At 40.9% G+C, this 22,430-nt stretch overlaps 1 protein-coding gene across 2 annotated transcripts in view; it reads left to right on the forward strand.

Annotated features, from left to right (window-relative positions):
* The window catches only part of Ndufaf5 (NADH:ubiquinone oxidoreductase complex assembly factor 5), a 29,883-nt gene that overhangs the window by 369 nt on the left and 7,084 nt on the right, over positions 1-22,430 (forward strand). Inside the window, exons 2-8 of one of the 2 annotated variants that reach the window (XM_051144740.1) lie at positions 2,190-2,230; positions 6,025-6,088; positions 12,593-12,640; positions 14,332-14,435; positions 16,620-16,659; positions 17,366-17,563; positions 19,729-19,789. In XM_051144740.1, coding sequence (XP_051000697.1) covers positions 2,190-2,230; positions 6,025-6,088; positions 12,593-12,640; positions 14,332-14,435; positions 16,620-16,659; positions 17,366-17,563; positions 19,729-19,789 — 556 coding nt within the window. Of the gene's footprint in view, positions 1-2,189; positions 2,231-6,024; positions 6,089-12,592; positions 12,641-14,331; positions 14,436-16,619; positions 16,660-17,365; positions 17,564-19,728; positions 19,790-22,430 lie in introns of those variants that run through there. The other variant, XM_051144742.1, reaches the window with a different exon arrangement.

Consider the following 22,430-nt stretch of genomic DNA (forward strand, 5'->3'; position numbering starts at 1 on the left):
AGAGGCTTGGATAATGTGCATGGCAGTCATTCATTCGCTTAGCGAATACTGCTGCTTGAGTTCAGGGCAAAGCAAGATCCCCGCCTTGGCTGGCAGGATAGCTAGCATTTAGGAGCCATAGCGAGACACACATAGACAAGGAATGTAGTTGCAGCTGAAGTGTGATGAAGAAAAAATGAAACAGTGTTGGTGATTGGGGTTGTCAAGAATGCCTGCTGTGGCAAAAAAAAAAAAAAGAGTGAGGAGTTAATTGAGCTAAGGATGGGAGATGGGACCGAGTCTCCCACGAAAAGAAAAAGGTATGTGCAAAGCTCCTGAGGCCGAAAGGACCTGTAGCGGTCTTCATTCAGTACCTCCTTTCTGTTCAAGAAAAACACCTGGATTACAACCCGACCGAAACCTTGTGGATGTGCAAAACCAGAATATATTCATTGAAGTATATGAAAATTACTTTTGAATAAGCAAAAAGTATTGCCATTTGGAATGGTGTACAGGGAAAAGACTTTGATGTTCATAATCCCTTCCCTATCATCCCCCGCAAAACAAAAACAACTGTATTCTGAATTTTCAAATAGAAATCACAGCTCCTGAATGTTTATAGGAGATTTAGTAAAATGTGTAGAATAGTAGTTCATCCCAATGACTCCCTGTGACAGGCGGTACTTACCGTACAGCTTTTTTTTTTTATATTGTGTTTGAGAGCTGGTCATCTATACTTCTCCAAACTTGGTGTTTACTAATTTGCAAAAGTTACTTAAAAAAAAATAAAAACCTGTTAATGTAGTCTGGGTAAGAATCGTAGCACATGTCTGTGATCTTGGCCCAAGCTGCGGGATTAGAGAAAGGGTTGTTAGGAGTTCAAAGCCAGCCTCGGTTATCCTTTCTCAAACAAAACAACAACGTAGTTAACTCATTGAGGAGTTACACAGGTTTGCTGTACGTTTCTGTTCATTGAGCATTTGTATATTAGATTTTAATAATCCTTAGCTTAGTAGATAATTCTTTAATATGTCTCAGTGAAAATTAATGTATCCGTTGTATTTGTCTCATTTGGGGTTTCTACTGCTGTGATAAAACACCGTGTTCAAAAGCTACTTGAGGAAGAAAGGGTTTATTTTATCCCACAGAATACTTCATTACTGAGGGAGTCGGGGCAGGAACCTGGAGGCAGGAACGGAAACAGAAGCCCGAGAGGAGTGTGCTGCTTACGGGCTTGCTCCTCAGGGCATGCTCAGCTGCTTTCTTTTTTTTTTTTTTTTTCTTTCTTGTTTTTGGTTTTTCGAGACAAGGTTTCTCTGTGTAGCCTTGGCTGTCCTAGACTCACTTTGTAGACCAGGCTGGCCTTGAACTCACAGCGCTCCGCCTGCCTCTGCCTCCAGAGTGCTGGGATTAAAGGTGTGCGCCACCACCACCCAGCACAACTGCCTTCTTATACCACCAGGGCCACTTCCCTAGTGAGCTGGATATTCCCACATCAATCATTAATCAAGAAAATGCCCCACAGACTGATCTCCAGGCTAATTTTATGGAGACATTTTCTCAAGTGATGATATGTCAGGGTCTGTGTCAATCTGACAAAAACCAATCAACACAGTGTTTCATTTCTTTTCATTCTTACCTTGTATCACATAGGATACAAAGGCCAAGTATGTGTACATATTTTTAAGATTGCTTAGGGCTGGTTTTTGTTTTGTTTGTTTTGAGGCAAGATCTCACTGTAGCCCTGGCTGTCTTGGAATTCATTATGTAATATCTACAAGTCTGGCCTCGAATTCACAGAGGTCCACCTGCCTCAGCAGGTATTTTTGAGTTTTTGAGACTAGGGTCTCTATAGCGTATACTAGCTTGGAACTCACTATGTATTCCAGACTGGCCTCAGATTTGTGGCAGTCCTTCTGCCTCAGCCTCCTAAACGCTAGGACTACAGAATTAAGCTGCCACACCTAGCAAATTATTTAATCTTGAATTTGTTAAATTTGCCCCTAAAATAATTTGCTTCTCTTTGTTTCCAGCGATATTTTATTCCACATCCAGTATTTATAAAGAAAGTTGCTGTGGGAAAATAGAAAATGGGATAGAAAGAAATGCTTACTTTTTTAAAACATAAATTGAATCTTAGGAAAAAGGAATGTCTCTTCTCTGTTAGGCGTACTATGTATATTAACCCGCTGACTCTTGCAATCTTTCAGGTTGGAAGTAGAATTGCAGACCGTGTGTACGACATAGCCAGGTAGGAGATGGTATTACAGTGAGACACACTCTCCTTCTCTCTCTCTCTCCCTCTCTCCCTCTCTCCCCTCTCCCCGTCTGTCTTTCTATCTCTTAGTCTCTCTGTCCGTATCTCCCCCCTTGCCCCAAATCTGAATCTTGCTGAAACTTCTATGCCTTGCCTTGAACTGGCCTTAGACATCCCTCCTTGCTTAGACTATTGAGCATCTGGGGCTACAGATACGCTCCTTCACTCCTGCCTAAGAACAAAACCTGGGGGCTGGAGAGATGGCTCAGAGGTTAAGACCACTGGCCGTGTTCAATTCCCAGCAACCCACATGGTGGCTCAAAACCATCCATAAAGTGATCTAATGCCCTCTTCTGGCCTGCAGGTGTACATGCAGGCAGAGCACTGTATACATAATAAATACATCTTTACAAACAAACAAACAAACAAACAATAAAGCATAAAATCTGTTGTTGAGTGGAGACTTGAAATTAAATGGCGAGAGCTTGATATGTGCAATAGTCAAATATGAGAAACTGATTACTAGGGTTGGTGATTTAAAGCCCTCTAAACATCTCTTCCTTTTTTAGATTATTGAGCTAGGGTCTCACTGTGTAGCCCAGGTTGGCTTCCAACTCATAGCATTTCTCCTACCTCAGGCTCCTCAGTGCTGAGATTATAAGCATGCACAGACACACTGGCTATTCTTTTTTTTTTTTTTTTAATTTTTTTATTTTTAAACAACTTATTTTTATTTTATGTGCATTGGTGTTTTGCCTGCATGTATGTCTGTGGGAGTCTGATCCTGGAGTTACAGGCAGTTGTGAGCTGCCGTGTGGGTCCTGGGAATTGAACCCTGGGCCTCTGGAAGAACAGTCAGTGTTTTTAACCTCTGAGCCAACTGTCCAGCCCCACACTGGCTACTCTTTTCCTTGTCTGGGAAAGCAAATGACCTTTTCTTCATTGTTTTTTTTTTTTTTTTTAAGGTATGAATGTAAAACTTGTAGTTTTCTTCAAGCCTGAATGACTGATCTACTTGATTTAGCCCAAATTAGTAATAGAGGAATTGCTCAAAATATGGAATTAAAAATTGGCTACAAGGGAAAATTTAAGAATTCTAAGTTTAACTAAATTTAGGTTTTACTGAAATGAGCAGTAGAATCTTTTTTTAAAAAAGATTTATTTGTTTTTATTTATTATTTATGAGTGCTTTATCAGCAGAAGAGGGCATCAGATCACATTATAGATGGTTGTGAGCCACCATGTGGTTGCTGGGAATTGAACTCAGGACCTCTGGAAGAGCAGGCGGTGCTCTTATCCATGGAGCCATCTCTCCAGTCCAAGCAGTAGACTCTTTTGCCATTTGAGTGATGGAGAATGTCTACCTGATTTGTTGCCCAGTTAGTGTAGGTGAGGCTGTCCGCATCTTATCTGAAGCATTGTCAATAGTGATGTAGCTCCCATGGCGGTCCTGCAGGAATGAATTGAGAATGAGCACTTTCGTTAAGTAGTATAAAAGTCTTGATGGATATGTTGCTCTTGTTTGGGACATGATGAAAGCTTTGTTGATTCAGACTGGCCCTCATGTAGTGGAACTACAGCCAAATAATGGCTTCGTATTAGAATTGCTCACTGGTATTAACAAATCACTCCCTGTTGATCTTTGTTTAAGTGACATTTGCTTAATTATACCAACATGGGATAAGTTTATCACATTTGCCTGTTAAAAATGGGGTTTCATAAAATCACAGACTCTCCAGCTATATTTTAGACATATCTTTTCAAATTAAAAGGAGTCTTTTAAATTTTGTAGGTAAGAAATACTTCCTTACTGTAAGTAGGCCCCTTGTTTCATTTTTGTCACTAATTATTTTAAAGACAAAAAATAGCTTACTATTATCATTTACCTAAACTATAGTTTATTTGTAATTTAATGAATGAAACATTAAGTTTTGCTTTTCAGTTTGAAGTGTACAAACTCAGTGTCACAGCACTGAGGATATTAAAGCCAAGTCCATGAAGACTCTTGTGAAAGGATATTTTAAACATTAAATATTTAGAATTAAATTATTTAAGATACTAGTAAATGTCCTTATGTTGATATTCTATTATTAGAGAACTTGACAAGCCTGGGTTTGTAGCCACTGTGCTTAGCATGCACAAGCCTACAGTTTCCGTTTCATATATCTTATGGAGAAACAAGTATACACAGATTAACCACCCAGAAGTCAATATTATTGTGAGAGCTGAGGCCTACTTAGTACTGTTAAAATCAGTCGATTTCTTTTTCTTTTCTTTTTTTGTAAAGATTTATTTATTTATTTTACCTATATGAGTGCTCTATCTACATGTGAGGAGAGGGCATCAGACCTTAGTATAGATGGTTGTGAACCACCATGTGGTTGCTGGGAATTGAACTCAAGACCTCTGGAAGAGCAGACAGTGCTCTTAAACCCTGAGCCATCTCTCCAGCCCCCAATTCATTAAAAAAACAAAAAACAAACCAAAACAAACAAACAAACCATTTATACTATGCTAAGTAATTCATATGTAGTAAAAGCAGTAATCTTTCTGTTTTCTAAAAAAAAACTTCATTGTTTTTGATTTTATGAGTATGTGTGTGTTCCTGAGTGTGTGTAGGCATACCATGTGCTGCCAGGTGTTCACAGAGGCCAGAAGAGAGCATCAGAGCCCCTGGAACTAGAGTTACAGGCAGTTGTGACCCACCAGTGTGGGTGTTGGGAACTGAATCAGAGTCCTCTGCAAAACCAGCAAGTGTTCTGCTGTGACCCCCAACTTTTTCAGTCTATAGATGAAGAAACAGATTCAGCAAGGCTGAATCACTTGTCACATGTTAGTAAATTAGAGGTCCAAAATTTGAACTCTTTTTAACTCTTTCTAAATTTGAATGTCTTTCTTTTTTTAAAAAAAATTATTTATTTATTGTATATGAGTACTTTATTTGCAGAAGAGGGCATCAGATCTCATTATAAGTGGTTGTGAACCACCATGTGGTTGCTGGGAATTGAACTTAGGACCTCTGGAAGAGCAGACCATGCTCTTAACCACTGAGCCATCTCTCCAGCCCCCTTGAATGTCTTTCTAACTCTAAAACTTAAGTAGTTATTACCCTTCCATGATCAAGTGATCTTCCGTCTTTGTGCTAGTATTTTATAATTTTGTCCTACATTCTTTCATTCTTGTGTGTATGCATGAACGTGTGTGTGGATATATGTACTTATGCATGTGAAGGTCAGAGGTTGACACTGGGTGTCTTCCTTGGTCTCTTCACTGTATTTTCTGAGACAGGGTCTCCTACTGCCTGGAGCTTGCTGATTATTCTAGACTGGCTGGCAAGCCACGGACATCGTCCTGTCTTTGCCTCTCCTGCACTGGGAATTTTAAGGGGGAGTTTTAACAGGGCCATGTTTTAATTTGGCTGTTCTGTGGTGCTGGAGATTGTAGCGGAGCCTTGCACATGTTAGGCAAGCTTACCACTGAGGAGTGTGCCAATTTTCCCATGCTAGTTTACGTTTAGCTTGTTTCCAATCTTTGTCTAGATGATTGAGTTCAAATCCCTCATCAAGTGTGTTCTTCAAATCCTTGTCTAAAGCTGTTTGTCTGTTTTTTTGTTTTTTGCTTGAACCCAGGGCCTCACATAAGCTGGATAGGTGCCGCACTGCTTACATCCCCCACCAAGGCTGTAGATTAGTGACTAGATTTGCTCTATGTATTATTATTTAAGTAAACAAGCTCTTGATTATTTTATGGACTATATTTCAATAGTTCCTGTATCTGTTTTTTCCCAGAGATTTTCCCCTTGCACTGGATGTGGGATGTGGAAGAGGCCACATAGCACAACATTTGAATAAGGTATTTTATACACCGCCTAAATCCATTTTGAAAAGTAAAGTTGACTAGTGTGTGTGTGTGTGTGTGTGTGTGTGTGTGTGTGTGTGTGTACACGTATACTTATGTGCTTATGCACTTAAAAGGAAGAGCACAGCCTTCCTGTTGTTGCTCAGGTGCCCTCCTGCAGGTGCCATTCGTCTTTGTGGGGTTTTTGTTTTGGGAGTTTTTTGAGATGAGGTAATTTGTTGGCCTACTGTTTGCCAACTAGGCTACACTGGAGGGCCAGTGAGCCTTGGGAGCTGCCTGTCTGTCTGTCCCTTTGCTACAGGCACCGCCATAGCCTTTTTCTTTTTTCCAATGTGGGTTCAGGGATTTGAACTCAGATCCTAGTGCTTTCAAGGCAACATAACTGTCTTGTCATCCTCCAATATAATTAATTTTTAGAAAAGACTTCCCTGGTCATTTTAGCTGAATGATATTTAGATTTTTGATTAATAATTAAAATTGCTAAACATTTATTTAATGCTCCTGATAATTTCTTTAAACCTATATATTTTCCTCTTTGTTTCTACTTTGTTTAATCACAGTAAAAGCTGGGATAAAGCTCAGTGGCAGAATGCTTGCCCAGCATATGTGAAGCAATGAATTTGATTCTTAGTGATACGAGAAAAAAATCATAATTAAGGAAAATATTAATTTTATTAATTAAAAATGTATAAAGTATAGTAGCATTTAATAGTACTCATTATTTTATTTCACATATTCTAATTCAAACTGTGTATTAGTTAGGGTTTCTATTGCTGTGAAGATACACCATGATCACAGCAACTCTTATAAAGGAAAACATTTAATTGGGGCTGGCTTACAGTTGAGCAGTTTAGTCCATTATCATCATGGCAGGAAGTGTGGTAGCACACAGGCAGGCATGGTGCTGGAGAAGGAGAGCTCTATGTCTGGATCCAGAGGCAGTGGGAAGAGAGAAACTGGACTTAGCTGGAGCATTTGAAACCTGCAGAGACACACTTCCCCATTAAGGCGACACCTCCTTCAACAAGGCCACCCCTCTAATTGCTGTCAAGCAGGGCCACTCCCTAAGGAGCAAGCATTCGAATCCATGAGCCTGCAGGGGCAATTCTCACTCAAGTCACCACAAGCCATAAATACATTCATTTGCTCACTTATCCTTTTAGCCTTTGTGAAGACACAGAGATTAACTTGGGATTCATAAAAATGATTTATTTGTCTTATTTTAAGTTGTGTGTAGGTGGATATGTTGGCATGTGGATTTATGCATCTGAGTGCAGGTGTCCACAGGGACCAGGCATGGGATCCCTTGGGTAGAAGTGAGCTCACATCCTCTAGAAGAGCAGCAGATGCTCTTAACTTCTGAGCCATCTCTCAGCTCCTGGGATTATAACAGAACATATATTTAGGCTGTGGTGCAGGGGAATTATGAGACTCCCCAAACACTGACAATAACAAATGCCATAGAGAATATAAAATGTTCATTGACATGCAGCAGGTGCGACAGGATAGGAGACATAGAAGGACTTACTTGATGCACTCTTACGGGCAGGGAGTCTGGGTGGTGGTTCCTAGCACTGGAAATCAGAGCACGGCAGAAGGAAGGGGCAGTGCTGTGGAATGCAATGATGCTGAAGGGCCGGTAACCTAGGCATGCCATGTAAGAAAGAGTAAAAGAAGCCGGGTGTGCTGCCACACCCCTCTAATCCCATCATGCAGGAAGGCAGAGGCAGGAGAATTTCTGTGAGTTAGAGGCTAGCCTGGTCTACAAAGCAAGTCCAGGACAATCAAATGCTACATAGAGAACCTCTGTCTTGAAAAAACAAAAACCGAAAAAGGAAGAAAAGAAATCAAAATTGAAGAAGAGAGACTAGACAGACTGATTAGGAGGCAGTGCTAAAGGCAGCACAGTCAGGGGAGTAGAAGCTAACTGAAAAGTGGTAACATGAGAGACCTAGCCGGCCCAGCAGAGCTTGATCAGTGATTGGATCTGGAGTTCTCATTTGGATTATATGTATCTAAGCTCCATTTTCTTACCTGAGCCTTCACCTTACCATTAGCCCTAGCTACCTGCACTGCTGGCCTAAATCCCTGCAGTAGCTTTCACATTGGCCTCCTTACTTCTCTTTGCCCCCAACAGTCTGTTCTCCCTACAGGATAATCCTTCTAAAGTACAAGCAAGTCATTCATCGTCTTCTCAGAACTGTTGGATTCTCTTCCAACTTAGTCATGTGTCTTACATAGATGTTTGTATGTGTGTGCGCACATGACTGCCACAGCACACTTGGGAAGAACAGAGGATGTCTTTAGAAAGTTGATTGTATTCGTCTACCATGTCAGTCTGGTGCCTGAGCTCGGCTCATCGAATTGGCTCCTGGCATCTTTACTCACTGAGCCATCTCAACAGACCTTTGTGATTGCTTTATGAAACAGTGCTCCCGTTTTTCTGACAAGTAGCTTTTTTTGGTGCTATAGCACACACTAGTCCATGGTATATGTTTGTGTCTGTCTTTTTGTACTGGACTGGCTTGTTTTTGTTCATTATTAAATCCTAGTTCCTGTAACCCTCAATGAATAATCATTACATTATTAATACATATATAATGCACAGAATGAATATTAGCTGAGTTGAGATATAACTCAGTGATGGAACACTTGCCCACTGTGGGTTCTACTACTGAGCTGTGTCTCTAGCCCATCACTTGGTTTATTTTTTTAAGATTTATCATGTATACTGTGTTCTGCCTGTATACCAGAAGAGGGCACCAAATATCAGTATAGATGGTTGTGAGCCACCATGTGGTTGTTGGGAATTGAACCTAGGACCTCTGAAAGAGCAGCCAGTGCTCTTAACCTCTGAGCCATCTCTCCAACCCCCCATCTTTGTTGTTGTTGTTGTTGTTTTGTTTTTTTGAGACAGAGTTTCTCTGTGTACTAGACTCACTTTGTAGACCAGCCTGGCTTTGAACTCATAGTAATCCACCTACCTGCCTCTGCCTCCCCAGTGCTGGGATTAAAGGCGTGCGCCACCACACCTGGCCCATCTTTTGATTTTAAGAAATGGAAATCCACTGAAGTCAATTTAAATATAGAGGTGTTTGTGGAGGTTCTGAGGCTACTCAGGCTTGGAGGTAGATTTCTCTCACAAGGTACTGGAGCATTGAAACTGAAATATGAAGTACAGCCCTGTGTGCATGGCATCTGGGATTACGTGGAGGCTACATGCTCTCTTCATTCTTTTCCTCTTCTTACAGATTATCCCTAGTATTCTTGATGCGGCCTCAATTGTAGAGGAATTTTAATTTAGAACATGGCTGCTCTGGCAAGAGACTACATCCAAAGTCATTCTAGGTCTGTGTGGTCCTGCTGGATTAAAGACATGCCTTTAATCCCAGGAGACAGAGGCCCAGTTGTGGTGGTACACACCTTTAATCTCAGCACTCAGGAGACAGAGACATGCAGGTTTCTGGGTTCTAGTCACTTCTGTTGAGTCAGTGAGTTAAGAGGCAGTGCAGTGGAGTTAAGTTCACTGCAGTTCAGTTTGTGGACTTCAGAGACAGTTTTTACAGGGAGAGTTTCACAGAGAGAGGTTGGGGAGAGAACAAGTTGGACACAGGTGAAGACAGAGAGAGCCAGAGAGGAAGAAGGAGCCAGGAGGTTAGGACAGATTGATAGAGTTAATTTTGTAAAAGATTTATTTATTTATTACATATACATTACATATACAGTGTTTTGCCTGCACACTAGAAGAGGGCATCAGATCTCATTATAGATGGTTGTGAGACACCGTGTGGTTGCTGGGAATTGAACTCAGGACCTTTGGAAGAACAGATAGTGCTCTTAACCTCTGAGCCATCTCTCTAGCCAATGCCAGAGTTAGTTTGAGACCAAGCAGAGCAATTCAGTCTGAAACTGAGAGAAGCCAGATTGACTCAGTCAGCTTGGAGAGAAGTTTGAGCCAGAACAGCTGAATTGAACCAGCCAGTCAGAGTTCAGAAAAAACTAGAAAGGGTGAGCTTACTCAGCACTAAGTCTGAGAGGCTGAGAACATTCCAGGCCTAGATTAGATTATATGGAGGCCAGAAGCTTCCAGGGCTAGGCCTAGGTTATCAGATGGAGGCAGTAAGTCTCCAAGATGACAATTAAATCAGGCAAATAAAAAATTACTTTTACATATAATTAACTAGCTTTTTTCAGCTCATGGTATATCATTGTTATCTCTTATCCAACTCTGTCAAATGACACTGTTGATAACTTGAAATCAACTACGGCAGAAATAGTCACACTATAGAAATTGTTAAGTGCTCCAAAATAGTGCCCTACCAAGAGCTGGTTTTTTAGCATACAGTCTCTAGCCTTAAGTGTATGTGCTGTAACTCAGAGACCTTTGCCCCCATCTTTATATCTCTTAGTTTAGATTTTCAGGTGAGAGACAGATAGATAATCATTTTGATTAGCTTAATTCTTTGGTCCACAGTGGTGCCCTGGAGTTGGCATCTGAGAGCAAGTTCTGCCCCTCACTTACCAAGCCTGCATCAAGCAGCGTTGTGTTTGTTGGTAGCAAGAAATCTACCTCGTCAGAGAAGCTACACCAAAGAAATTAACAAACAGGTGTATTTATAGTAGTGCTCGCTTTCTTCTGTCTTCCCTACCTAGCAAAGTATTGGTATTTCTTAGCTCTTACTAAGCTGTGAGCAGAGAAAAGTGAGTGTGAGTGAGTTTCTCTAACAGAAGAGGGGAGCCACAGTAGGAATCACTGAAGAAGTTTCCTGGAGGCCTCAGTAGTGCTGTGGGTGAAAAGAGAGACTCAACAGGACTGACCCAAAGAGGATGCCTGCTGTTAGCTGAGAGAAAGACCCCAGAAGACATGTATTAAGTATTGGAGGAGGTACTGATGGCGGGAGCAGGGCCCTAGAGAAGAGAGCAACATGGGAAACTTTAATGTGAGACAGACGTTGTAGGCATGTTTTTAATCTATTTTATTTGGCCTCTTATATCTACACCTTCTCCACCCCAATCTCTTCCTACCTCCCAACACTAGGTAGGTGAGAAAGAAGGTTAGAGGGGGAGAGTTAAAGAGAGTAGACCTCGTTAATCTACTTCCTGCTGATCAGGGTCATCAGGTTCCTAGGGGCAAGTCCAATCTTCTTCATCAGAATATCCAGCTATCCAGTAATCCAACCCACCAAGAACAGCAATGGAGTGGGGCCGAGGAAGGAACTGCTGAGTCCCTCTGCGGCTCTCCCAGTTATACCCTTTCAGCAGTTCCCAGCGACCTGCAGCTGGCACAGGTTACGCCCCTGCTATGTGGACAATCGGAAGCAGCTCCATAGCCCACACCTGGGATTAAAACAAAAAACATTCACATAAAAACTGGGTTTTTAAAGAAACCAAAATTCTCACTACATTTCCCCCCTTTAGTCCAGAAAATGGTGTTGCATTAATAAACTATATACAATAAGGACAATTATGAGAACCGTCCGATAAGAACTACATTCACAGTGTTCAGTCCGTTTGTATTTGGAGACCTTGGAGAAAGTATTCCACTGTCCTATCTTGGTGAGTCCAAAATTTTGTACCTAAATCACTTTTTTATCCTAACTTTCATTTATCAACATAAAAACATCTCTTGAGACCCTAAAACTTTCCTTAGATTCCAGACAACTCAAGCTTTTGTGTTTTGAATCTTACTAAGGAAAACTCTAAGACTATAACTATATATCTTCACCCCCATCAGAGACCTGAAAAGGTAAATATTACCTGAGTGAACAGGAAGCACAGACTATGTAGCTTCTAAAACTATAGAGATAACAGAGCCTGCTGGCTTCCTGGACAGCCACCCAAGATTCCTCTGTTGCCTTGGGGCATCCGGTCTTTGGCCTGCAGGCCCAGAATATGTGCCGGACTTATCTGTGAAGCAGGAAGTAGTTTAAAGAGGCCTACATCCCCTTTGCCCTCTAACCTTCTTTGTTACCTACCTAATGTTGGGGGTGCTAGAAGGGATTGGGATGGAGAAGGGTGGTATATATAAGAACCCAGATAAAACTGATTAAAATATGCCTGCAAGATGTTGTCAGAACCCTCACACTTTTGGAAAGTAGAGAGGATCATTGAAACAGGTAAAATGAAACCCCTTAGTCTCTGTGGGTGTTTTCAAGTCTTTTTGCCACAGGAGTATGGTGATTAGCTTTCAGCATATTAAACCAAAGAAAGTTCAAGTAGTGGAATATTGTAGGATGTTGGTGTGCACACCTGTATTCTCTATTTTGTTAAATAAGTTAAGTGTATTAAGTATAATTAGTTGCAAGTATTTAAATGTCCTATTCATTGTGTTCTAAAGAAACTTGCATATCATACTGTAATTGGTCAGAAAATAATGTTACAAAACTGAAAATTACTCTATAATTTTCTTCTTTGGATATTTCAGTAATTGTTTCGCTTTGTTACTGCAGCTATAAATGTTTTTTCGTCATCTGATATGCTTTAATTATCCCATTGCAGGAGACTGTGGGAAAGATCTTCCAAACAGACATTGCAGAACATGCTTTGGTAGGTAGCTTTTAAATGCTGTTTGTTTCTGGCCTCCGGGTCTAATTGTTAGTTCTTTATTTCTTTCACAATGCAATATAAGTGTAATTATAAATATATACACATGAAGAAGACTCAAGCAGTACAGGGAATAGAGTAAGAAAAGAGATTCCCGATGTGACTGCTCAGAGACAGGTAGCCGAGGTGGCATTTGCCTCCTGCCTTTATACATGTGTAAGCACCTCCATCCCCGGGCTCATGTGAACAGCATGGCATTAGTAGTCCATGTTCATTTTGGAATATCATCCTGTTTGCGTGCTTTCATGTGTGTGTGCCTCTTTTTAAATGACCACATAGCTTTCCAGGACATATCACATGGTTGATTGGTCTGAGTGGCTTCTGGAAGCCTGCTGCAGTTCTAGTTTCTCAGTATTCACACATGCTCTTACCATCACACGAAGAGCAGCTGTCTGCTTGATTTACTTGATTTTTGCCTGGGTATAAATTCTTGCTGGAATTCATTTATATTTCATGTTCAGTGTATGTCTTCAGCTTGTCCCTAGGAAGATGAATGAGAATTTTACATGAAAGTGCTTTTTTCTTTTTTCCTTTGGCAACCTTAGCCCAGCCCCTTTTGCTTTTGACAATCTGATAAGAGCATTCAAAACTGCGCTTTCTATTTTTTCTGTCTTTCAGTGAAATAGCTGTGGATAGATAGCGTGGTTAGTGGATCTTGGCAGTTTGTTAGTCAGTCTCCCTCTCTCGACGTGCCTGTGTGTGTTCCTTTCTTACAATTTATTTTTTGTGTGTATGAGTGTTTTGCTTGTTGTATGCATGTGCACCATGTGGTTACCTAGTGCCTGTGGAAATCAGAAGACGGGGCATTAAAGCCCTTGGAGCTGCAGTTATAGATGCTTGTGAGCCTCTCTGGCCGTAGGAGATCAAACTTGGGTCCTCCGGAAAGAGCACTAAGTGACCTTAACTACTGAAACATTTCTCCAGACCCCCACTGGTATTTCTTAACTTTGAATTATTATTTTAAAAATAATTTTGTGACATGCCTATCCTGTAATGTTCATCGATTTGAGCTTTTACATGTATTTTTTTTCTAGGTCATGTGTAAGAGTTTATATTTTAGAGATATTAACCCTTCATAATTTATAATAAATATTTTTCCACTTTGTATTTACATTGTTTATTGCTTTTTAGAAGTTTTTTTGCTTTTGTGTTTGCTTTTTTCGAGACAGGATTTCTCTGTGTAGCCTTGGCTGTTCTGGACTTGCTTTATAGACCAGGCTGGCCTCAACTCACAGTGGTCCACCTGCCTCTGCCTCCCAAGTGCTAGTATTAAAGCCATGTGCCCAGTTTGCTTTTTAGAAGTTTTAAAATAGTTTTTCATTTGCAGTTTTTAATGTTTTAGTCATGTTTATATAAGTTTAAAAGTATTAAGAATATAAAATTTATATTTATATCAAGTACTTTGTGGCTTCATTTGTTGCATTGAAATATTCAGTTGCCTGAGATGTGGATATAATTTTATATTTTTTGAAGCAACTAAGTATAATTTAACAAAGATTCTTTGTGTGTGTGGGGGGGTGACGCTTATAGAAACTGCTAAATGAATATAACATTAGCAGTGTTTATTAATGATTGTGTTAGTAATTGAAACTTTATTTAAATATGTTGAACTTTTATTTTTTTTTTACCATTAGAGAAATTCCTTAGAATCAGATATTCCTACTGTGAATATTTTAGCTGATGAGGAATTCCTTCCCTTCCAAGAGAACACGTTTGACCTGGTGGTTAGCAGCTTAAGGTTAGTAATCCATATGTACTTTTAACAATATGTTCCTGAGGTTACAGAGTGTTTGGTTGGTAAGTGTTTGCTGCAGAAACATGAAGATGCATGTTTCATTGATAAAACCCACATGAGGGCCTAGCTCCCTGCCGCTGCCCTTGGTTGTGGGGTCGTGCTTGGCACCAGGCTGGAGTCATGATGAGCTTGTCCGTGACCACTGGGTTCATGTACTTGTCCCTGTGGGCTTTGCCTGTGGATGTCCCCTAGACTGGAGGGAAGATGAAAAGCTAACTGCCTCCCGGAATAAGAGCATGTACTTCAAAGGGAACTGAGACCCAGTGAAGAAGTTACTTGGAAGTAAAGACTGGTTGAATCATAAAATGTTCACATTTTAAAGTTATCAAAGAAATAAAAATGTTTATTATTAAAAACAAAACAAAACAAAAAACCACACATGAACAGCAGGCATGGTGGCACATGCTTGTAATCCCAGCTCTGGAGATGCTTCCTGGTCAGCAACAAGCTCACGCTTACTTGATGAATTTCAAACCAGTGAGAGACACTAATAAAAAACAGTATGGTCAGAACCTGAGAAACAATACATGAGGTTAACCTCTGGTCTCCGTGTGCACACATGTGCAGGCATGCATGCACATGTACACATGTATGTATGTGTGTGTAGATGTTATAAACATACCTACTTCATGTTGTAACATTGTTCTCGTAGGATAGCAATGGGTAGTGGATTAATACCTTCCCACCCTGGCCTGGAAGTAAACGGTAGGTTTTGGGTGTTAAAGACAAGCACTCTGATATTGAGCTGTATTCTTCACTGTGATAGTGTAAGTTCTTTTTAGTTACAAACTGATTATCTTAGTTTATAAATTGTAAGATTCTTCTGTTTAACAAATCAGAATACCCTTGTGGAAATCAGAGGTAGTGTCTTAAGTGTCTTCTTATTCCCAAGTTTCTACAGTGCGTTAAAGCTCTTTTGCTGTCTACTAGAACAGGCAAATCCGAACCCTGACAGCACCAACTGCTGGCAAGGGTGTAGAACAGCAGGAGCTCTTACTCATTGCTGGTGGGAATGCAAGAGGTATTGGCACTTTGAAAAACTATTTGATGGTTTCCTGAAACTTGAATGTACTTTGTTAGGATCCAGCATTCATACTCCTTGGCATTTATTTACCCAAAGAAATGAAAACTTATATCCATGCAGAAACATGAATGTGAATAATATATGACTCTTTCAAAAAATATTTTAGACTTGTTTATTTTACGTAAGTGAGTATTTTGCCCGAGTGTATGTGTGTACATGTCTGATGCCTGCAGCGGCCAGAAGTGGATGTAGGACCCATAGAACTGCGGTTACAGATGGTTTTGAGCCACCATTTGGGTGCTGAACACCAAATTTGGTTTTCTGCTAGAGCAACTAGTGGTCTTGACTGCTGCAGCTGTGCTAATAATTGCTAAAACTTGGAAGCAACTAAGATATTGCCTTACGGTTACTGTTGCTGTAATGAAAAACCATGACCAAAGCAACTTGGGGAGAAAAGGGTTTATTTCGCTTACAGTTCAGTGTCAAAAGCTGAACTCAATAATCTGGAAGCAGGAGCTGGTGCAGGAAGTCATGGAGAAGTACTGCTTACTGGCTAGCTCTGCCTGCTTTTTTATATGACCGGGCCCACCAGCCAAGGAATGGCACCACTCACCATGGGCTGGGCCCTCCCACATTGATCACTAATTAAGAAAATGCCCTACAAGCTTGCCTACGGCATGATCTTATGGAGCCTTTTCTTAATTGGTTTCCTCCTCTCAGATGATTTTAGCTTGTGTCAAGTTGACATAAAACTAACCAGTATACATGTCTTTCAGTACTAAGTGGGTAAATTGTGGTACATCTTGACAATGGAATCATTTAGCACTAAAAAGAAATAAGCTGTCAAAACATGAAAAGAATACAGGAAACCTAAAGACACATTATGAAATAAAAAAAATATTCAAGAGAGATGTGTTTGCTGGTTCCAGCTATATGTCATCCTGAAAAAGGCAAAAATATGGAGACAATAAAAAGAAAAGAATTGTGGAAGTATAGAAAACAATATAATTTTAGATTTCAAACTTCCATACTTTTTTTTTTGGTTTATCCTACTGATAATTATACTAATTAAGGCTAAGCAAATATATGTGTTTCTATTTTAGTTTGCACTGGGTGAATGACCTTCCTAGAGCACTTGAACAGGTGAGAAAACTTACGTTGGTTCTGTTCTGTGATAGTTTATTATCATAGATTGTCAAATGTTTCTGTTTTCATTGTTCATTAGTCTGATAGAGAATGGAGAGAAACCAAATATTTATGGCGGTCCATGGGTGGGCATGCTTTATACTCACCGACTTATATACATTGAGTGGCCATCTTTGAGAACTCTAAGAATAGTCAGTCATAGAGATACTTCTAGTATGTTTTAGAAAGATTTAATTACTGGGTAAACAAATTGATATCACAAAGCATACTCTGTTCTAGTTCCTTCTCTTCTTTACTGCTTGTGAACCTTCCCTTTGTAGGAACTTGTTTATGTTTGTATCTGCCCTTGGTATTGCTCTTAGTAAGCATTAGATACACGCTTGCCAATTGGTGTTTTTCAGTGAACAGAGAATGGTGTGGCTGGGGGGACCTGAGCTAGGCCAAAGCTCATGAGCTTCCACTTGTACTGCATTTCTTTAGTCAAAAGAAGTCACAAGTCCAGCTAGATTCAGGGAGTAGGAAATAAATTCCATGTGTTGGAGTGTCAAATAGCAATGACACTAGGATTTCCTGTCTAATATTATTTACTTTCTAATTAGTTTGGCAAAATAAGATTGGTATCATAAAATGTTGACTTGGATACATTTATTGTTTTGATGTTTCTGTTTATAAAATTTGAATAGTTTTGTTATATTTATTGCAGATTCATTATGTCTTAAAACCAGATGGGGTGTTTGTTGGTGCAATGTTTGGAGGTGACACGCTCTATGAACTTCGGTGTTCATTACAGTTAGCAGAAACAGAAAGGGAAGGAGGATTTTCCCCACACATCTCTCCTTTCACTGCTGTCAATGACCTGGGACATCTCCTTGGAAGAGCTGGTTTCAATACTCTGACTGTGGTAAGTATCAGGAGAATCAATAACCCACAAATAACCTATTAATTGCATTGTTTAAAAAAAAAAAAAACTTAAAAACATTTAAAGATATGAAGCAGCATGTATTGATAGTTTGGGACAATTTTCCTTGCATTTTGTTTTTCTTCTTTGTTGGGGTGTGTGTGTGGGTTAGGGCTTACTGTCTTTAGTATGCGCAGACAACCTGACTGACATGTCAGGAATAGAAAAATTTTTAGATTCCAGGGTAAATCACCCCCAAAAATGTACCAGAGTTTATGAAGAGACTTCTCTTTAAAGTATGTTTATTTATGTTGTGAGGGAGGAAGGTGTGCCGGGGTTTGTGTGTAGCAGGCAGAGGACAGCTGTTAGGAGTCAGGTCTCTCCTGCTGCTCTACGGGCTTCAGGAACTGAACTCAGTGCCTTTACCTGCTGAGTCCTCTTGCCAACCCCTTTGAGGAGGATTTTTTAAGAACCACTACACTATTAGATTCATCAAATCCAAGTCAGGTGTAATTTGGGATGAGGCCACTACAAATGTGAAAGGGAGGTCTCAGTTATTAGGGCACTGGTAGCACCTTCCCTGCCAGCAGCTCAGTTAAAGTACAAGTGGTGACGTTCTCTAAGTCTAGGCGCGCGAGGCCGCAGGTGTTCACCTCTGCTGCCCTTGATATTAAAGGCCAGAGTAAGAGGCACCTTGGCTGCTGGTGTGAAGTACCTGCTTCTCTGTCCCTGTCCTGCTGCTAGCACTTTTCCAAGGATAAGTTTCCGGAAGAATCGTCTCCCTTCATCTTCTCCCCAGGCGCGGTTACTCTGCAGGACTCAGTACCCTCCTCGGAGGAGTTAAGTGCACTTACTATGACATAGAAGCACACCTACAGCTGATTGGAAGTGACTGGAGTTCCTCGATAAAGAAAGCCTCTAGTTACAGCTAGGGATGCTAGCTTACAGTTAAAATAGCTACTTAACTTATATTTTTATAAAATCAACCAACCAAAAATTACATCATATCCTGTGTATTCAAAAGCAAGGAGAGTAAACTGGCAGGACTCCTAACCAATCCCCTGTCCTATTACAAAACAGGATCTCTTCCGCGTTCTCTGTCTGTCTGTCTGTCTGTCTGTCTGTCTGTCACTCACAGACACCTGAACCATGCATATTTATAGTAGTAGAAAGGGATACTGAAGTGTGCATAGAGGGAGAAGTGGCAGGACAAGGCGTGAAGTAGAAAGACATCTCCTCCTGACATCTGCTACCTCATCTCTCTACTCAAGACAGGAACTTGAGGCAACAGAGAGAACATAAATGCATGTGTGCTTATTACTCAGCTCCCTTTCCCCACTTTTTAAATGATTTAAAAACTTTCCCAATTTGTCTACAATCTAAGACCCAGCTCCCAGGAATAGTACGGACTGTGCACCAGGGCCCAGGTCTTCCCAAAGAGACACCTGATATGGACAATCCCTCCTTGAGGACTCCTCCTCTGTGTCAAGGTGATAATTAGAAACGTAGGATCTTTTCTTTCCAGTTTAATATCTGATGTGTCCGACATCTTAGTGCAGTGTGTTAAGTGGATGTTCAGAGTTGGGAGATGGAATAGTAGCTTGCTCTGTCCACTCCATGCATGACTTGGTTTTGTAAGAACAAGAATAGCACACCCCTTTGAGGGAAGATTTTACAAACAAACAAACAAACCAAGAAGAAGCAGCTACAAATTCTGGCTAAGGCCTTTAATCTCAGCAGAAGTAGGCAGACCATTGAGTTTGAGGCTAGCTGGGTCTACATAATGAATTCCAGAACAGTCTAGGCTACATAGTAAGACCTACCGTACATCATGGATGGATGGATGGTTGGATGGATGAAAAAAAGTAGCTATCTCAACATAAAACAGAAAGATAAGAGCAGCATAAAACAGAGTTACTACATTTTGGCATCAGTTGTTAGAGTTCTAGAAGACAATATTTGTGAAGAATATTAAAAACAAGACATTTCCTGGGGGTGGAGAGCGAGCTCAATGGTGAGCACTTGCCTGTAGCACTGGTAAGGCTCTGATAAAGGAAATGTCCTGCTTACCATAAGAGAGTAGTCTGGGAAATAGTTATAGAGCGCTTCCAAACTTCATTTTTATTTGTGGTTGTCACATGAAGATTACCTTTTTCTTTTAAAAATAGGATACTGATGAAATTCAAGTTAACTATCCTGGAATGTTTGAATTGATGGAAGACTTAAAAGGTAAGGCATTTTAAAGAATCTGTAGACTCCTTGAGAGGCGTTTTGACATTGTACTCTATTGCAGGGAAGGGGCTAGCACTAGGGGTCCATTCCTGGCCAGAAAGCGTGCTGGCTTCTTAGAGCTTATGGTGTAAAATGGAGGGGGCAGACAGCAGGCGGATGCCACAAAGAGGAGGTGAGTCACAGCTGTGGTTAGGGCAGTGGAATTGAGGCTTACAGCACCATAGCTGCCTCTGGAATAATAGAGGCGGAGTTCATTGGAGGGCACATTTGTGGTAAAATACTTAAGTGACTTCCAGGAGCAATAGTTCTTATTTTGCGCCTGTGCATGAACACACACATGTCTGTATACATACACACAGAGAGATAAACACATTAAACAAACAAACAAACTTTAGATAGTATGATGAGGTTAGGATTGAGGGCTTAATTGAGAATAGATCTTGGTCTGGGGGATTAAAGACATTTTGAGAATAAAGAAATAAGGATGAAGTAACCAGATTGAAAGGTGAGGGAAATGTGTCTCAGGCACAAAGGAATAGCATGCAGACGCCTTTGTAGGAGAACAAGGCCAGGGCTGGAAGAAGGGCATTTGGCAGAGGACAGTGAGACAGAGTTGAACGGTGAGATCGGTGATTGGCGGCAAGTGAGAGTCAGATGCTGAACAAAACCTTAAGTCTCTGGGTTTATGACCAAATACCCAACAGGAGCAACTCGAGGGTGTATCGTCTGCCATGCCGTGGACGGCATCGTGACAGGAGAAAGAGGCAGGAAGCCAGAGGACATAGAGCCAGCCTGTAATCTCAAGGCTTGGCACCCTAGTTAACTCACTTCATCTAGCCTTCACTTCTTCCACAATCTTCCAAAATGGTGCCACCAGGTGGGGACTGAGATTTCAAGCATGGAGGACTCGTGGTGGTGGTGGTGCTGCTGCTGGTGGTGGTGCCGGTGGTAGGTTTCCATGTTTAAACAGTAACAGACCCTTTTAATATTGTTTCACCTTCCCTAGGTTTGATCTCTAGTACCAAAAATATAATGATAATTTGACTTCCCAAATTGGGGGTGTGTTTGGTTTTGTGAGACTGTGTCCCATGGTGTGGCCTAGGCTGGCCTTGAACTCAGGGCTATATTGCCTTAGCTTGGGTTACAGGCTTGAGCTACCTAAATTAATGTGTTATAGTGCATTTCTTCCTATATATGTTTGCTGTCTTCTGCTCAAAATTAGGGAAGGCCATCATCATTAGTTCAGATCCAGAGGTTTAACTTGGCTTTGAAAGTTCATCATGTGGCTGTTCCAGGCTTGTCATGTAGACCTTCAAAAGTCTCTAATTGCTCTTGTTTTCAAGGTTCATTCTTAGCATCCCTGGTGAATCCCACACCTACAAAGTCATCCTGGTGTCAGGAGAGAGCTCTTGATTTGTCTCTGCTCATGGCCATGCCCACTTGAGACCAAATTCCTTAGTCTGCTTCATTAGACAAAGGTTCCCAAGAGTTCGGTCTTTCTTTTTCATGTTTGTAACCCAACCCACTACAGTGGCCTTTGTGAAATAAGCATTTGGTGAGTGTTGTCTTACAAAATTTGATCACCTGTATGCCTTTGCTGTGAGCCTCTTACCCTCTGTAGTAATTTGAGTCTCCCACATCACTGCAGCAGAGTTGACTAGGGAAGGAGGAGACAGATATATTTATGGAAGGGAGGAAAATAGTCCTTGTAGACTTAGGTGTTTTTGTTTGATAGCAGCAAGTTCCCAGATCATGGATCTATTTTCCTTGTTTCTGAGGAATTAAAACTATGTAGGTACAACGTTTGAGAATTGTGTAGAAACACTGGAATACTCACTGGAGAGAAAGGTGAATGGCTAGGGAAAACTTATAGTTTGAAGGGTTCATTAAAACCAATCAGTGGTGGTTGGTAGCAAACAGAGGAAGTTGGGTCAGTTTGGGTTAGAGTTTTGCTATTTACATGATAGAAATACGAAAGTGTGTGTAGTCCACAGATATAATTGCAATAAGTGACCTGGAAGAAAAAGGAAGTCGAAGGCAAATGTGATCTGGGAAGTTGAGTGAAAGCTGCTGTAGCAAAGCATCCTCAAAACAGTCAGAAAATAGTTATGACTGAAGTACTTAGTCATGCTAAAAGGATAGGATGGTGTCGTCGGAAAATGAGATGCTTGGTGAGTTATTACAAGTAAAGCAATTACAGGTGATAAGTCTGGGACATATCTCACATACAGAGGCTGAGGTGAAGCTCATTGGATATGAGGCAGAGAGAGTGGAACTTGATGGACTCTAACACTGAAAAGTCTTCCTCTCTGAATGGTGGCAGGACCAGAGGCGCACAGGAAAGCTGAGTCAGGTGCCACACCTTGCCAAGGAGGGCACTGACTAGGCTGACATCTGCCAGCAAGCAGGAGCAGGTGAAGGTTCTGGCGAAGTGAAGCAAGCCTCTGCAGGGGCATAGTGTCTACCAGGTGGAGGAACAATGCCAGGAACACCGGGGAGCAGCGGGCATAGATCCTACCTCTCAACTTTGGAAAGTGTGATTTATACAAGAATAAATACCTGCCACCGAGAGGTTTCCAACACACACACACACACACACACACACACACACACACACACACACACACGTCTGATAGCA

Source organism: Acomys russatus, chromosome 4 (assembly GCF_903995435.1).
Source record: "Acomys russatus chromosome 4, mAcoRus1.1, whole genome shotgun sequence".
Lineage (NCBI taxonomy): Eukaryota > Metazoa > Chordata > Mammalia > Rodentia > Muridae > Acomys > Acomys russatus.